At 43.5% G+C, this 18,723-nt stretch overlaps 1 protein-coding gene across 3 annotated transcripts in view; it reads right to left on the bottom strand.

Annotated features, from left to right (window-relative positions):
* The window catches only part of LOC128352301 (dual specificity protein phosphatase 13-like), a 55,881-nt gene that overhangs the window by 16,344 nt on the left and 20,814 nt on the right, over positions 1–18,723 (bottom strand). For 2 of the 3 annotated variants that reach the window (XM_053312762.1, XM_053312761.1), the window contains exon 2: positions 7,824–7,901. The exons of the other annotated variant lie outside the window; for it this stretch is intronic. In XM_053312762.1, coding sequence (XP_053168737.1) covers positions 7,824–7,901 — 78 coding nt within the window. The remainder of the gene's footprint in view (positions 1–7,823; positions 7,902–18,723) is intronic. 3 annotated transcript variants of the gene reach the window in all.

Raw genomic sequence — 18,723 nt, forward strand, 5'->3', positions numbered from 1 at the left:
CACACAAATGAAAAGAATTAGAGGGAACACTGGAAGAGACTGGGCAGGACTGACTCAGAGGTGTCACTCTACATCCCCACTTGTCAGGAGTTTAGCCCCAAACTATAATATTTATTGTATTGGAAACATTTATTTACTGCTTTTCTATTAAAATATTCAAAGCGGTCTACAATAAGGTATCCTTATAATATAAACACGATAAAACAATAGCAAAATAAAACAATTTATGTAGCGATAGTAGCAAGACGCAGTTTACAATAAAAGGAAATTAGAAGACAGACCAACAACAAGTAGCCGCCACCAATTTTCCATTAAGAGCCCCGTAGAAGAAAAAGGTCTTAACATGTTGTCAAAATAACAGGATTGGGGCCTGCTAAACCCACCTGGGGAGGATAGTCCATAATTGGGGCACCTCCCCATTCTCCACCTATCTAGCCTCTGAAGGCAAGGGGCACCTAAAGGACAACCTCCAAAGTGCTTCTTGCATTTCAGGGGGGTTCGTTTGAGAGAAAGCAGTCCCAAGCAGTTTGGGTTTTTAAAGGTGAAACCAACACCTTTAAATTGTACCTGGAAACATACTGGGAACTGATGAAGTTCTTAATACAGGTGAAAGCTGATCAGACTGGTGTGTCCCAAATAATAATTGGGTTGCCACATTCTGAACCAGCTAATGTTATAGCAGTCCCATATAGAAGTTGCAGTAATTTAACATAGATGTTACATGAGCATGTAGAGCATATATAGAATTACCAGTGAAAAATTCCCCTGAAATGAAACTAGAATTGAAGATGGAAATTCCACCTCAGGCAACATGTCTGGGGACTTTCAAGGGAAGCAGCAGCAGAAGAGGTTGTTGAGTGACATTTCTTAGGGAGCTTTCAAACATCCTGAAATACTATAAACACAATGGTCCTTTGTTTTCGGTGTATTTATTGCTCTTGGGGGATGTTTATTGGTCCTCTCTTCTGCTTGGTTCACCATGTGATTGTCACTAAAGAGTAAATGAGCCCCTGGTGGCGCAGTGGTAAAAAACTGCTGCCCTGTAACCAGAAGGTTACAAGTTCGATCCTGACCAGGGGCTCAAGGTTGACTCAGCCTTCCATCCTTCCGAGGTCGGTAAAATGAGTACCCAGAATGTTGGGGGGCAATATGCTAAATCATTGTAAACCGCTTAGAGAGCTTCCAGCTATAGAGCGGTATATAAATGTAAGTGCTATTGCTATGGTGTTGCCATGGGCTACAATGTCATCACAGAATACAAACCCAGATGACGCTTCTACATGGCTGCTTGGGTAGCTTTTGTGATGTCACAAAACATATCTATATATACACAGAGAGACGGCCATGAATTCATTGACTGGGCCTGCCCTGAGAAGAGACTGGATGTTATGAATACTTTGATGTGCAGATGCCAGAGCAGTGGTGAAATGTGCTCTCCTGGCTGCTACACATTCTGTATCAACTCAAGCATTCGTATTGTCATCAAGGGCAGCTCTCCAGCCTCGGTATTACAAAGGTAGGAATGATAGTCACAGTCAATAGGTTGTACAGTCAACCCAGAAGGGTTGTAGCCGTGATGAAAGACACTCCTGGTCACAGTTCTAGCATTAGACTGTGGGGCACCGAAGGCAAAGAACTTGAGTGATCATGTTACTGTGCCATAACAAGTCCCAGTTCTGGGTGCTCCCGGCCCCCAACTCTGTACAACTCACTAGAGATCACATATAATAGGTAAACACGTTAAGTACTGTATAAAAAATGGAATTACTACTACTACTATTACTACTTATATACCGCTTTTCAACAAAAGTTCCCCAAGTGGTTTACATAGAAAAATAAATAAGTAGAATAAATAAATAAAATAAATAAGTAAAGAGGGTTCCCTCTCCCCAAAGGCTCACAACCTAAAAAGAAACACAAGGTAGACACCAACAGCAGCCACTGGAATGATGCTGTGCTGGGATTGGATAGGAACAGTTGTTCTCCCCCTGCTTAATATAAGAGATCCACCACTTTACAAGGTGCTTTACGTCTGGACTGATTGTGGGGAGTGTGATTGGTGAAATCTGGAGTGCAGTTAAGAATGTTTGTGGATTTTAAGGGCACTGCTATAGAAATCCTCTTTCCTCCCTAACCAGCAATATTCAGGGTCTGAATTGTTTTATTGTGTTGAGTTGCAGGCCCAATGAGAATCTGTAGTGGTGCTGTTCTGGCTGCCCCTACTAGGCCACTAAACAAGTTACTCTACCATCTTGAAAACATATGCCTAATTATTTCATATTGAGATTAATACATTATGTATTGCTAGTGTAATAAATTTCAATCTGTTACATGAACAATCAAAATGAGTTGTTGCCCATTTTGTGTCTATCTCTAGATAGCTTCCAGCAATAGGTGCCTGTTGTCTCCTCACCCTAATTACATTTCTGCAACAGGAAGTGAAAAACAACCTACAAATGGCTCCATCTTGTCCTCCATCCTAGTTAACTTCTACATTAAATTGGTGGGTTCTCCAGAGATGTGATATGAAGTGTCAATCATATGCATCATGTCCAGTTCTATGGCTCATTTTAATCTGATGCACTGCAGATGTGGCAGTCAACACCCTTAACAGGTGTTTCTTGTCAGTAATGGGATAGATGAGGACTTATAAACTAAAGCAAAGCAAATAAACAAGATGGAGGTACTGTTGGTACATGTTAGAGCTGGCCAGAAAGAAGGTAGTTTGCCAGTTTGGGATGGGGTTGCACTCCCCTTTAAGAGCAGGTTTCTGTTTGGGAGGTGCTATTATATCTAGCCTTGCTAATTGATGTCTAAGTGGTTCCATGGCTTGGAGAGCCTTCTGCCCACTTTTGCTGATATGCCACCTACAGTTTTCCCTAAAAATATATAATTTTGCCAGAATTATCCATGCCCAAATTAGATTCCTCTTATGCATTTCATACAGGTATGTGGAACTCTGTATGAAAAGTGATTAGAATGTGATTCATCACAATTAATTCAGAGCATACTGAGCTGGCCAAGTTATTAACTGGGACCTGCCATGTTGATCACATTTTGCTGGTGTTGAAAGGTCTCCACTTTTTTGGAGTTTGTTTATAGTTGCTATTCAAAGTGCTGGTTTCAGCCTAAAAAAGCCCTAAATGGTTTGAGGCGAGGGCTGCCTACTCCTGTATGAACTGCCCATTCACTGAGATTGCCAGCTGATGCTCTGCTCTGGGTATCCCATCTGGATGGTGGATGGTTACCAGGGAGAGGGCCTTGTCTAAGATGTTCTTCTCTGTTCTATTCCTCTTCAAGCGATCCCAGCCAGCCAGGGATCATATACTGTGTGTGAAGACACCATGACTCTATGTAGCTAACCACATTTGGTTATTTGCTGATGTTATTAAGAGCAAATAAAGCCCATATAGGGTGAGTCAGCGCTTCCTGTATAGGACAAACTGCAGATCCTAACCAACTGAAGATCACAAATGATCAGAGACCACAGAACAAACGCTTTCACAGCCTTTCCCAATGATTTCTCAAAAAAAAAAAATCATCAAAAGCAGCGAGCCTTCCTAAAGTCTGATTAAGATTTCTTTGAGACACTTTTTTTTGACTATTTCATATTTGACATTCATATTGAAGAGAAATGGTGACAAGATTCAGGATTTTATATAGGAGATACCAGGGAGAAGATGAGCAATCACTCATCAAAATACTCTTGAACTACCAAGCTAAGATGAATTGGACCATTCAAGAGAGGTCCAATGAATGCTCATGAGCTCCCACAGTGGTCACCAACATCTTGAGATATTAGAGGAGCACTAGAATTTGAAACCCAGCATAAAATGCATCTGGAGATATATGCTGAATTCTTTATGTGTGCAGCATTATTGTTGGCATACTTGGAAAAAGCTTGAGAGTCAAAGTCAGTAGCTATTAATGCCTGCTACTGTCTATGATGCTAGAGAGATGGTTCCATGCTAACTGAGCAAAGAGACACCTATTAAAGTGGTGATTCTCTTATATTTAGCAGGGGGAGAACAACTGTCTCTATCCAACCCCAACACAGTATCCATTCAGTGGCTGTTGCTGTATCTACCTTATGTTTCTTTTTAGACTGTGAGCCCTTTGGGAACAGGGAACCATCTTATTTATGTATTTCCCCCCCTATGTAAACCACTTTGAGAACGCTGGTTGGAGAGCAGCATATAAATATTCGTAGTAGTAGTAATAGACTGGGAGAAGGAGTGTTTTCACTGTACATTTCTCCATCCCCATCGTTGGGATCTGAGACCCTAAATACTGCCTGGCAATACACCAGGAGTCTCAACTAGGGATGTGCTCTGAACTGTTCCGGAGGTGGCGGGGGTGTTCCCTTAAGGGTGGCGGAGGGTGCAATTACACATTTCCCCTACCAGTGCTCTGTTGTAGCAAATCTCCTCCGGGCAGCAGCGTACTTCCCTGCTGGCCCGTTGTCGTCCTCGGCTGGAAGTGGTTGGAAGTACCGGCTGGAAGTGGCCGGAAGTACCGTAGCATGCATGTGCGCTCATCTGCCATGCATGTGCACACACGCGACAGGCGCACACACGCCCAGTACTTCTGGCCACTTCCGGCCGAGGACGACAATGGGGCAGCAGGGAGGTATGCTGCTGCCCAAAGGGGCTTTGCTACAACCGAGTGCCAACGGGGGAAATGCAGCGGAAGGTGTAAGTGCACTCTCCCCTGCCCTTAAGGGAATACCTCTGCTGCCTCTGAAAAGGCCCCACTGGCCAAAACGTTTTGGAGGCCTCTATAATGGCCTCCGAAACATTTCGGGCTCAAGTCTAGTCTCAACACTTTTTAACTGCACTATTCTGCTTTCCTGGTTATAAAGCTCTCTTCCCCTAGAAAGTTACCAAAGTCCAAACCTGAGCACCACTTGGAAATGTTGCAAGTCCCAATTTAGTCTGGCTTTTAGAGTTCTCAGGTTAAGTTGGCAGAAGGTGAAAAGCTCCTAATTATGTCTTAATTGACTTGTATTGTGTTTTGCAGGGGACAGGGCAGATAAATCTAAGTAGATACTAAAACAATACAATTATAAGTTATTATCTGTCTTTCATTCTATCAATCAAAACGTAAACCGCCCTGAGCCTTTTGGAAGGGCGGTAGAAAAGTTTAAAAAATAAATAAATAAATAAATAAATAAATAAATAAATAAATAATAAAACAAAACTGCTATAACTGCTGTGGTTAAAAACTGGATGAAGTAACTTCGTGGAAAAGCCCCAAACAGCTGGGCAAAGGTTCATAAATGCATTTTAACTAGTTTGGATCCCATTTGTGAAAACACCCCTGCTTCTACCTGAGTTCCAGTCAAACAAGGTATTTTTGGCTAACCTTCTGCTGCAGTTTGCTTTGGCATAATTTGGATCCAAAATCAACTGAACTGCAAGGCCAAAATAAACATAAATGCTGGAGAAATTACATCTGTGTGCCTAAAGGTCATTTTAAAATTCATACTTGGCTGCTCTGGTGGCATATCTATCTGTACTACAGCTGTAAACTGGTTTAACAGTCCTCTTTCCCAGGAAACCCTTGTGATTGTACTTCTGTGAGGAGAGCTAGGAATTTAAAACCATTCTGAGAACTTCACTCTAACAATTCCAAGGATTCTTTGAGGGAAGTTATTAAAATTAACATGCTATAAAACAATGTACATTTGTAGTATAGATACACTCTACAGGTGCTTTGAAGCTTCAGCTTTGGGATACCAACTTGAGCCACTATGGAATACAAAATTGATGCTTCATCAACTGCTGTTACATGCAGTAATCATTTCTGGGTTAGCTTTCTATGAAAGGCCGAAAAAGACAATACAAGGGAGGTCCAAGGAACAGTCAATTTATGGTTTGTTTAGCTTAGTTTTGTTTAAAGAAAAACAGCTGCAGAAAGCTGCCACTCTGATTGGAGAAAAAGAAGGAAAGGAAGGAGAAAGAGGTACCTAGTGTTGGAAACTGGAAATGCAACAACTGCAGCTTAGCTTGCTGTATAGTTTGCATGTAATCTACTACAAAGCCAGAGGGGCACTGGCTTCTATTCTTCTTCCTGTTCATTCCTGTTTCTTCGAGTATGAGTCAGCAAGCTCAGTACTGACTTCTTAGTATCTTTGTCACCCAAGTAAAATTATCTTAAAAACCTTTCACTGGTGTTTGCTCTGTAATCCACGCAGACAGAATACACTCTGCAACACTTAGCACTTCCCCTTCTGGCGGTTTTTGCTTTCAAAATTGTGCTCTCTCTCACTCGCGCTCTCTGTGTATTATATCATGTGTACCATTTCTCCCACGGATGAAAGAAATTGGAGGGGCAGTTCTGAGCAGAAAAAAAAACAGAAGGGAGGGTTAAGCAAGCCTCCCCCTTTCCTTAAGTCAAATGTGTGGTCTCCTGCAGTTGCTTTTCATCCCCCCTCCCCATAAATTGTTGGGAGACTGTTATATGCATGTAGAATCAGGTTTGGCCTGAAGTCTTTGCCCCACTCGCTATTGTTGTCATTGCTTGTCTAAGGAATAATTCTTGTGAATATTGTTTTTAGCATGATGATTAACAAGATGTGATTTTTGTGTGTGTGAATTTCCACATGTCCAGCTAGTGAATGTTCCAACACAGTCATGACAATGCATTGGGCTACCACCTCAGTGTAGGTTAATCCATTCACAAGACCTCTTTCTCCTGTACAAATCTATTAAAGATGACAAAACATCACTGTCCAGCCACACAGTGAGAACTCCACCACCCAGCCTGCTTGGGCACCCAGGGCCGGCCTCAGAGTATGGATGGGGAGGGGTTCATTGCCACCCTAGATCTCCTCCATCCCAAGCTTTTCATTCTTTGTACTGGCCTGTCTCCAGAAGACCCAGCACTCACTGTTTGCCATCCACTCATCCCCGGCTGGCTCTTTAAATGCCCCCTCACAGGCTGTGCACCTCTCATCTCCAATTAGAGGGCCATCCCCCTTCTTTATTAGCCCCTTATCTCTGGCAGCTGCATACTCCCTCCTCCTGTTCCTCCCTCCTCCACCTGAGCCCCCTCCCTTCGAGAGGCATGCTGATGACATCATTCCCGTGCATCTCTCTTGAAGCTCTCCCACAGCCTCTCTTCCCTGCTGGGAGTGCCGTTCAGTGGAGAGGTCGGCCGGCAGGGCCCATCAGCATGCTGTCCTCCTTCAGTTCGTCATCCTCTCCCACAGCTTTGGATGGCCACCCGGCCCTGCCCTAGACAGTAAGGGTGGCTGGCGCAGCTGGACAATCGCTTCCGTTATGTTTTCTAGATTGTAGTCAAACATGCTAAGAGCAGAGCTTGCAAATTAACTTTAGGTGAGCACTTCTAAAAAATCCAAGCAGTCTCACAGGTTGCCACTGTCTTTCTTCCCAGGATCTGACGGGGGGAACACATGGGATGAAGGCTCGTAGCATGATTTATGCTATGTCCCCTGCTGGCCAGCTCTTGCTTTTTGTAATTAGCTTCCTTAGCTAGAAAGCTAATTAATTTCATCCATGGGAGAAAAGGTACATATGATATAATACAGAGAGAGAGAGTGTGAGTGAGAGAAAGCACAATTTTGAAAACAAAAACAGCCAGAAGGGGAAGTGCTAAGTGTTGCCGAGTGTGTTCCGTCTGCGTGGCAGTGAGTCACACCTGGTGGGAGGGGTCACATCCCTGCTGAACCACATTCCTGTTCAGTTTGAAGCCTACTCTCTCTAACTACTGGGGAATTTAGCAAACAGGGATTAGCAACAACGATTGTGTTCTCTGCACAAGTCTGCTCCCATGCAAGACAAAGGTGTATTTTTACTTACCTTGGGAAAGTATCTCTTTTTCTTGTGAGAGAACAGAGAGATTGCAGTTGCTTGTAAACTGGAAAGTTGCCTTTCAATCTGCAGAACAGTAATCAAAATGGGAACAGAATCAAAATTGTTGCTTTGCTTCAGGACTGTGATGAGACGTGTATAGGAGGGAGTGAATGATTGAGGGTTACCCTAGTAACCAGGCACAGAAGTAGGGTTGTGCGTTATGTATTTTTTCTGTTTCAATTTGTACCAAATCTGAATCAACCCCATTTTGTATTTTGTCTGAAATTAAGCCTTCCGAATCACTCCAGTTTTGTTTTGTATCTGAATTAATCTGAATCTGAATCAAAATTAATTCAGATTTAAAAATGGGTCACATGGTCAAAAGAGTGGTGGGGGTTGTAGTGCCCAATGAGTGGAAGCTACCACAAAAATTTCAAAGGAATTGGGCAAACCTCTGATTTTTGGTGAATTTTTGAAGTTTGTGTGTCCTTCAGATTTTCCCCATAGGGCATGATGGAGGTTTCAGGAAAAGTATAGCTTCACGCTGGGGGGGCGGGGGAAGGGGGGCCCCAGAGTGGAGTGTGGTTGGTGGTAGTGCCCAGTTGGTGCAAGGAAGCTACCATAAATTTTTCAGAGGAATTTGGCAAAGGGCTGATTTTTAAAGAATTAATGAAGTTACGTGTCTTTCAGATTTTCCTCGTAGGGTATAATGGAGGTTTCTGCAGTCCCATAACTCCACTTGAGGGGCACTGGGGTGGCCCAGAGCAAGTGGCGGTGTAGTGCACATAGGGTGCCATCCACCCACATGGGTTGCCAACCCATGAAGTACAGGGTTTTGTTGTTCTAGAGGTGTTCTGAGGGTAGATTCTCTAGTAGCATATGAGAGTGGATTCATGGTTTTTCATTAAAAATCTCATTTGCTACTAGAGAAGATAAACTCAACACCTCAGAAACAACAAAGCCCAGTACCCCAATGGGTTAGCAATCCAGGGGGGTGGTTGGCACCCTCTGTGCACTACACCACCACTCGCTTCAGGTCATCCCAGTGCCCCCCAGGTGGAGTTATGGGGCTGCTGAAACCTCCATTATTCCCTATGGGGAAGAAATCTTAAAGACGTGTAAACCTCAAAAATTCCTAAGAAATCAGCCCTTTGCCCTATTTGGAATCTGGGTGCACCACCCTTGGGGTACTGCCACCCAACCCACTGTTTTGCCCCGGAAGCCCCACATAAACAAGTTGAAAGAGTGAAGAGAATGATGAACAATGACACTTAATTTTTTGGCACAGTTATTTGAGAATTTTGCAGCGGGTGTGAGCCTGTCCCTGTGGCACTAGCACAGCAGCACAACCCATTTATGGATTCAAGCAATCTTTCAATAAAAACACTCCCTCCCCATGGAACAGTGACCACAGGTCATTTGAGATAGCAAGATAGACCAATGAGCCAGTGTGGTGTAGTGGTTAGAGTGCTGGACTAGGACTGGGGAGACCCGAGTTCAAATCCCCATTCAGCCATGATGCTAGCTGGGTGACTCTGGGCCAGTCACTTCTCTCAGCCTAACCTACTTCACAGGGTGGTTGTGAGGAGAAACCTAAGTATGTAGTACACTGCTCTGGGCTTCTTGGAGGAAGAGCGGGATATAAAATGGCTTAGACAACATGTCCCTCCAAATTACATTGTAGCCTAAATTACATTAGACTGCTCAATTTGGGCAACAAAACATAGACACCACTATAACTCATAAAAATCAGAAGAAAAACAAAATAGCTCTTCAAAAGACCCCTGAACAAGTCAAGAGATTCTTTCTAAACCTTTGGAAAGAAAAACCTGTGTAATTTCAAAACTTTCCTAACCAGCTTCTCGAAAAGCTTCTCCACACAATTTATACCGTGGCTTTTAGCAAGAGCTTTGGAATTGCATTGAGCTCCCAAAGATATTTGAGTATTTCTGTCTCAAAATGTTGCCTTCCAAATCCCTTTGCAAGGTCAGCTTGCAGTTCAATCACACTGAATACAACACATACTTAACACATGCTCAACATCTTTTTGCATATCTTATGTTCTGCTAATCACTCAGTGCCTCAGCTGGAGTGGAGAGAGTCAGAGAAGTCAATTTGAATGCAATGCTTTTCTGAAGAACAAAGCATTCTGTCCGAAACACAGTCATTTCGATTTGTAAACAAAAATCTCTGTTTTTTAATTCTTGATTTTGTTTTGGTTACAAAACCTCCGAAATTGCCATTTTCGGGCACAAAACATTTTGTACCCGAATTGAAATGCACAAGCCTACACAGAAGGTTCAGAGGGGGGGGGGGATTTATGAAAGGCAGTGGAGACAGAAAGGGGAAGGAGAGTTGGATTTAGTTGTGTGGGAATAGAAGGTGGTTTTGAGCTGGGGGTTAAGAGTTAGGGGTGTGTGTTCTGAACAGGAGAGATTGTTCAGGGGGTTGTGTGGAATTTGAAGGGTGAATATGTGGAGGCTGGAGAACCAGCAGTGTTCTGGACAGCTCCTAGTAACAGACAAGAAGGTCTGGAGGAATTCACTAAGTTTACAAACCCAAGTTTAATTACCTCTGTCCTAGTTATCTCACCTCTCTATATGTTACATTCTATCCAGAACAGCTGATGTACCTAGTAACTTGGTAGAGAAGCTTGTGTGTCTTGCTTTGCAGAGATCTTTATTCTAATCAGTAAATAAAAAACTTATTCTTGTTTTCATTTTATACCTCAAGTTTTCTTTCATTTTATATCCTGAATATATGCACCTATTATGCACTCGCAAGGCTATGCAGCCAAAGGTGTTGAGTACTGAGAGCAGGGTAACAAGAATTTATATGGTGGCAGCAAGGGAAAGTAAAAACTGAATGAATTCCCAGAACCTGGAGACTAAACTGTCATAGAACAATAAAAACAAATCATCTCCTTAGTATTGAGAAGGGCATTAGGGTGGGGCCCTGACAAGGACACATGAAACATAGATGTGGAAATAGATCCTTAAAAGGTATGACTTTTATTGCTAATTGAACTGCTTGGTTCAATTTCTAGCCCACTGGCCTTGTCAGACCTATTACTGAAGACATCTATCAGGGTTAAACATTGAACCAATCAATTTGATTACTATTTTGCAGATTGAAAGACAATTTACAAGGAATTGCAATCTATCCATTCTCTCAAGAGAAAGAGATACTTCTCCAAGTAAGTGAAAAGGTCACCTTTATCTTGCAAATGTACAAAATTGTACGGAGAACTGGAGGGGGACAATCTTTATTTGGAAGAAATTGCTTGGCTTGAAAATGTTCAGTATTCAAATGTTCAGTGTTGCTCAATTTTTATACCACCTTTCATAAGGCACCTGCCACCTAATGGTGCAGCAGGGGAGCAACCTGCCTAGAGAGCAGGAGACTGTTGGTTCGAATCCCCACTGGTGTGTTTCCCAGAATATGTGTTCCCAGAATATATTCTGTGTTTCCCAGAATATGGAAAACTCCTATATCAGGCAGCAGCGATATAGGAAGGTACTGAAAGACATCATCTCATACTGCACGGGAGGAGGCAATGGTAAACCACTCCTGTATTCTGCCAAGTAAACTGAGTAAACTCCTGTATTCTACCAAGCTGTGTGGTTGCCAGGAGCAACCAACACGGACTCATTGGCAAATCTTTCCTTTCCTTTCTTCATAAGGCATCCCGAGGGGGTTTACAAAAGTTAAAATACAATAAAACTCCATAAAAATCACATTTAAAACCTTAAAATCAATTAAACAGTAAAAACCATAACACACACAGACACCCACCACCACCACCACACAAAACCAACTAACCATAAAAAAGACAAACAGAAGCAGGAGAGCTGAGAGACCTGGCAGCCCCTACAGGGTAAATGCCTGAACAAATAAAAAGTTATTTAGTTGTTTTTTGAAAGCAGCCACAGATGTCAAAGAATGGACATTCACTGGGAGAGCATTCTGGAGCCTGGGGGCAAGAACAGAGTAAACCCTATCCCCAGTGTTCCCTCTAACAAGGATTCCCAGATGTTGTTGACTACAACTCCCAGCCTCCCCAGCTGCAATAGCCTTTGCTTGGGGATTCTGGGAGTTGTAGTCAACAACATCTGGGAATCCCTGTTAGAGGGAACACAGCCTGTCCCATGTGCATGACAATTTAGCTTCTCTCAACGTTGACACATGGAGCAAAGGCCCCTCTGATGACCTTGCTGGACAAGCAAAAACCCTTGGAAGCAGACAGACCTTCAGGTATCCAGGGCCCAAACCATTTAGGGTTTTAAAGGTAATAACGAGCACCTTGAGTTGGATCCAGAAATAAATTGGCAGCCAGTGTAACTCTTTCAAAATAGGTGTAATATGCTCCAAGTGAGCAGTTCTAGAGAGAACCCTGGCAGCTGCATTCTGCACCAAAAGTTTCTGAATATTCTTCAAGGGCAGCCCCACGCAAAGTGCATTGCAATAATCTAACCACGACATGACTAAGGCATGGATAACCGTGGCCAGATCTGCCTTCTTGAGAAAGGGACTCAGCTGGCGCACTAGACGAAGCTGTGCAAAGGCACCCCTGGCCACTGCCTCCACCTTACATAATCACTGTAAGTGGTTACTCTTCAACGGATAAACTGCTTAAAAGGAAAATACAATGTTTAAAACATTTTTATTAAGAGATTTAATATACCACCCAATCCACAGACTCAGGGTAGTGTACAAAACAAGAATAACATCCAATATTTCAAAAACAAAAACAAAACAAAACCCTTAAAGGGCAAACGCTTGTATTGTATGAGCTATAAAACCAATCCATCTTTCTTACAAAACCAAGCAGTTGGTTTTTCACCACTTTATCAACCCCTGCTAACTGAGCAAAGAGGCACATTTTAAAGCGGTGATTCTCTTATATTTAGCAGGAGGAGAGTAACTGGCCCTATCCAGCCCCAGCACAGCATTCCTTCAGTGGCTGTTGCTGGAATCTGCATTATGTTTCTTTTTATATTGGGAGCCCTTTGGGGACAGAGGACCATCTTATTTATGTATTTATTTTTCTGTGTAAACAGCTCTGAGAACTCTGGTTGAAGAACAGTATATAAATATTTGTTGTAGTAGTCGGTGATGGCCTCAGTTGCCAGAAGCCTTGTAGGGAGGAGGAGGCTTTAGCAGCTGCCCAGTGTGGTTGCTGTCTGCTGTTGTCAGCTTGCCAGCCTGTGTGCCCTCTAACGTGTGGGGCTGTGGTTGCTGCCCTGCAGGTGAGTCTGTGCGGGATTGGGGCCAGAGGGAGTGAGTCTCAGTTCCTGAGGGTCAGCTGCCCAGATTAGCCATTTTTCTGGACTTATAAAAGAGCTACTGCCCTGTGGTGGCGGGCCTGCCACCGAAGGGGCAACTCCAAAGGGGTTGCCCCTTTGGAGGAGCAACAAGGGCGAGGGCCTGGTGATTTTTTTTGCCTTCTCTGGTTTTTGGATCTGGGGTGTTTCAGACATGTCTTGGTTTGTCTGGGAATGGGGAGACAGGGGGTGTGTCCACTGACTGTGGGTGGCTATTCCGGTGGTGGTGGGGAATAGAGGAAGTAAAGTTGGCAGGTCAGTGCATTGTTACAGGGGAAGGGAAGTCAGAAATCTATTCGCTGTTTCCCCTTCCAGCTGCCCTGCCAGCAATTTGACTTTGGGGAGCAGTGCCAACCTCCCACAGACTCTCACCTTGCTCCTCTGTAATGCCAGGTCTGTCCAGAATAATTTGGAAACCATCCATGATCTGATTCTGGACGAAGGGGCAGGCCTGGTATGTATTACATAGACTTGGTTGGGGGAGGCTGGTGGCCCATTCTGGTCCCAGCTTCTCCCTCCAGGATATTCCATTGAGGTGCAGAGATGTGGGTGGTGAGGTGGAGTGGCTGTGGTCTATAAGAATAAACAATCCTTGACCAGGATCCCTGTGGAAGCGTCTGACCATATTGAATGTGTGTACCTATGTTTGGGGACCAGGGATAGACTGGGACTTCTGTTGGTGTACCGAATGCCCTGCTGCCCGATGGAGTCCCTAACTGAGCTGATGGACTTGGTCTTAAGTTTGGTGTTGGAGTCTCCCAGGCTTGTGGTGCTGGGAGACTTCAATGTCCACTTTGGGGGTCAATTTGTCTAGGGTGGCTCAGGAGTTCATAGCGGCCATGACAACTATGGGCCTATCCCAAAGTGTCTCGGGTCTGACACACATTGCAGGTCACATGCTTGATCTGATCTTTCACTCTGATCAGGGTGCTGTTCCATGGGTGGGGACTCCTGTGATTTCCCCATTGTCATGAACAGACCACTATCTGGTTAAGGTAGGACTCACAGTCACACCCCACATTCACAAGGGTGAGGGGCCCATTAGAATGGTCTGCCTGAGAAAGTTATTGGATCCAATAGGGTTCCAAGAAGCCTAGGAGGGATTTAGTGTCGGCTCTGCTGGTGATCCTGTTGATGCCCTGGTGGAGAACTGAAACAGCAAGCTCCTCAGGGCAGTGGACATGATCGCATCTAAGCGTCCTCTCTGACCCACTTCAAAATTGGACGCTTGGTGTACGGAAGAACTACGGGGCCTGAAGTGGCAAGGTAGACTACTGGAGTGCAAGTGGAGAAAGACTCAACTCAAATCTGACAGATTACAACATAGAGCACATTTGAAGATCTACTGTATGCGTCCGCAGGTTCACGCATGGCATAGCTGTTCAGGGCTGTGAGAGGGCTAGTGAGTGCCCCTACTCCCTTGAATCAGAATTTGGAACCATTGATTACCCGCTGTGATGTATTTAATGATTTTTGTGTGGATAAAATCTCTCGTTTTCGGGCTGACTTGGATTTACACCCCACAATTACTGCAGTGTCTGAATCGGAAGTGTCCAGTGACTCCTCTTATGTGGTTAGGCTGGATCAGTTTTACTTTGTGGCTCGTGAGGATGTGGACAAGCTGCTTGGAGTGATGTGGCCTACCACCTGTATTCTTGACCTTTGCCCAACATGGCTTATACTATCTGGCAGGGAAATTGTTGTAGATGGCATAGTAGAGATCATAAATGCTTCTCTGAGGGAGGGCAGGATGCCTCCTTGCCTTAAGGAGGCAATTATTAGACCACTTCTGAAGAAGCCTGCCTTGGATTCCTCAGAGTTGAGCAACTATAGGCCTGTCTCCAACCTTCCGTGGCTGGGCAAGGTAATTGAGAGGTTGGTGGCCTCCCAATTCCAGGCAGTCTTGGATGAAAGTGATTATCTAGACCCATTTAAGACTGGCTTTCAGGTGGGCTATGGGGTTGAAACTGCCTTGGTCAGCCTGATGGATGAGCTCCAATTGGGAATTGACAGAGGAAGTGTGTCTCAGTTGGTCCTTTTGGACCTCTTGGTGGCTTTTGATACTATTGACCATAGTATCTTTCTGAAGTGTCTGAGGGGGTTGGAGGTGGGAGGAACTGCTTTGCAGTGGTTCCACTCTTACCTCTCGGGCAGATTCCAGATGGTGTCCCTTGGGGACTGTTGTTCTTCAAAAACTGAACTTCAATATGGTGTCCCTCATTGCTCCATATTGTCTCCGATGTTGTTTAACATCTACATGAAACCACTGGGAGAGATCAGCAGGAGATTTGGTGCAGGGTGTTATCAGTATGCTGATGACACCCAAATCATTTTCTCCATGTCAATATCATCAGGAGAAGGCATAACCTCCCAAAATGCCTACCTGGAGGCAGTGATGGGCTGGATGAGAGATAACAGGCTGAGGCTGAATCCAGTTAAGACGGAGGTACTTACTGTGCGGAGTCGGAACTCTTGAGATGATTTTGATCTGCCAGTTCTGGATGGGGTCACACTTCCCCAGAAGGAACAGGTACACATTCTGGGAGTGCTTCTGGACACAAAACTCTCCCTGGTGTCCCAGGTTGAGGCAGTGGCTTTTATCAGCTTTGGCTTATACACCAGCTGTGTCCATTTGAGATAAATGACCTCAGAACAGTAGTACATCTGCTGGTCACCTCCACACTTGACTACTGCAATGCGCTCTATGTGGGGCTGCCTTTGTATATGGTCCGGAAACTGCAGTTAGTCCAGAATAAGGCAGCCAGGTTGGTCTCTGGGTCATCTTGGAGAGACCATATAAATCCTATCTTAAAAGAGCTACACTGGCTGCTGATAAGTTTCCTGGCAAAGTACAAAGTGCTGGTTATAACCTATAAAGCTTGAGCCCTGGGTATTTAAGAGAACATCTTCTTTGCTATGAACCACACCGCGCATTGAGATCATCTGGAGAAGTTGGTTCGTCTGCAGTTGCCACTGGCTCATCTGGTGGCTACACGGGGACGAGCCTTCTCCATTGCTGCCCCGAGGCTTTGGAACACACTTCCTGCTGAAATAAGAGCTTCCCTATCTCTTACAACTTTTAAAAGGGCAATCAAGATGCATTTGTTCACCCAGGCTTTTAATTAGATATTGTTTTAATTGTGTTTTAATAGTTTTAATGTTTTAAATTTTAATTGTTGAAAAGTGTTAATCTTTTTATTGGTTGTTTTTATTGTCTTGTAAACCCAGAGAACTTGCATTTTGGGCAATATAAAAATGTGTTTAATAAGAAAGAAAGAAAGAAAGAAAGAAAGAAAGAAAGAAAGAAAGAAAGAAAGAAAGGTGGTATTAGTAGTAATATTGGCAACACAAGCAATTTCATTGCTTTGTTTCATCCAGAAATAACAGAACAAGGCATGTGTGAAGGAAGGAAGCCCCCCCCCCCCAACTCTTATGCAGCAGTATTGCATGCAATGAATTGTTTTTGCCATTCAGAATGGATTGTTCCTTGTCATGATGTTTGGACAAGTGGGAGAAGATTCCTAATTGCAAAAGAAGGAAGTATTGAAATACTTCAGAAGGCTAAAGAAGGAAATCCTTATCCATCTGATGGATAATATAGAAATCTGTCAAACACAGATAATTGCACAAGATCAAACTCAAGAAGAGTAGTGAAGAAAAGAGCAGAACCAGCCACAACCAATGAGAAGATTAAGGAAGGTCACTTTTCTGACAGTCAGGGGAAAACCTGCTGTACCCTCCTTTGCCTTTTTAACTGATATGTTGTTGAGTACAAATTCTTCTGAGCTTTTCTATACCACAGATTAACCCTCATCCTGAATCATGACATTTTATCCACAAGTAGGACATCTTACTCCCAAGTATTTTCATTGGTTACATTGAATGCCCCCCAACCTTTCCAGGCCATGGAACCTGCAATAATTGTATATTTTACTTCAGGGGAGTGCAATGGTGATACACCACCACCCCCAGCATGGCACCTTGTGTAGTAGTAGTATAACAAGCTTTGACGGGGCCTGTGTGCAAGAATTGAACATGGGCCATTCAGATTTCCCCACAGGGAGCAATGGGAAACTCAAGAAGATTAATAACTTCTAAATGACTGTGCAGAAAGCTCTGAAATTTCACACGGGTGTTAAATTAAAGGCCTCATTTGGAGGAAACGGCCCCTTTCCTTCATGTAAAAGGAAGGGTACTCCTATTTTGCATCCCATGTTATAACTCCAAAACATCTGAGCAGAAAGTTCCCAAAATTCACATGGGAGCAGCACATGATGGCAGCATTAAATGTGCGGACATTCAAGGAGATCAGTCCACAGTGAGGAGATTTTTAATGGATTTTAACAGTTTTTAATTTTTTAAAAAATCATCAAAAATCAATGGGTGTATTGATCTCCTTGAATGTCCATACATTTAATGCTATAATCATGTAGGAACACCATGTGAAATTTAGAGCTTTCTGCCCAGCTATTCAGGAGTTATTAATATTTTTGAATTTCTTCTTGATCCCTATGATGAAATTACGATTAAAGTCAGAAATATGGTTGCAGCTCCCCAGAGTGGCAACCTGTATTCATTGCATACCTTAGCTCAATTATAGATCAATTATAAGAAAATGTTGCTCATTTGCACAAGTGAATTCATCAAAATATATGTTTTTAAATTATGTATTTATTTATTTATTTAACATATTTTAATACCACCCAAAACTTACATCTCTGGGTGGTTTACAACAAAATAAAAACAGAAAGTAAAACATTAGTTAAAACAAAAACAAAAAGTTTTAAAACATTACAACAATTTAAAAGTTTTAAAACAATATTTTAAAACAGCGTTAAAACTATTAAAACAATATTAATTAAAAGCCTTGGTGAACAGATGCGTCTTTAAAGACTATTTAAAAGCTGTCAGAGATGGGATCTTATTTCAACATGGAGCACATTCCAAAGCCTCGGGGCAGCAGCAGAGAAGGCCCGTCTCTGAGTGGCCACCAGACGAGCCAGTGGCAAATGCAGGCGGACCTCTCCAGATTATCTCAGTGGGTGGTGGGGTTCATGACGAAGAAGACATCATGACAAAGAAGACAATTACTCATTGTTTATCACTGATACTGGACAAAATGTCTTTATTCCATTTCATCAAACTGGAGCCATGTCTTATGGCAACCCTGTTCTCCACATGGATTTTTACATATGTTTGTAAACTGCCATGTCAACCCAATTCATGTTTGGCCCTGAGGGACATGATATGACTGTAGTTGGGCTGAGAATAAGAACATAAGAACAGCCCTTCTGGATCAGGCCCAAGGCCTATCTAGTCCAACATCCTGTTTCACACAATGGCCCTTCAGATAGATGCCTCTGAGAAACCCACAGGCAAGAGGTGAGGGCATGTCCTCTCTCTTGCTGTTGCTCCCCTGCAACTGGCATTTAGATGCATCCTGCCTCTGAGGCTGGAGATGGCCTATAGCCACCAGACTAGTAGCCATTGATGTAGGTAGAAACATAAGAAACATAAGAACAGCCCTGCTGGATCAGGCCCAAGGCCCATCTAGTCCAGCATCCTATTTCGCACAGTGGCCC

Source organism: Hemicordylus capensis, chromosome 3 (assembly GCF_027244095.1).
Source record: "Hemicordylus capensis ecotype Gifberg chromosome 3, rHemCap1.1.pri, whole genome shotgun sequence".
Lineage (NCBI taxonomy): Eukaryota > Metazoa > Chordata > Lepidosauria > Squamata > Cordylidae > Hemicordylus > Hemicordylus capensis.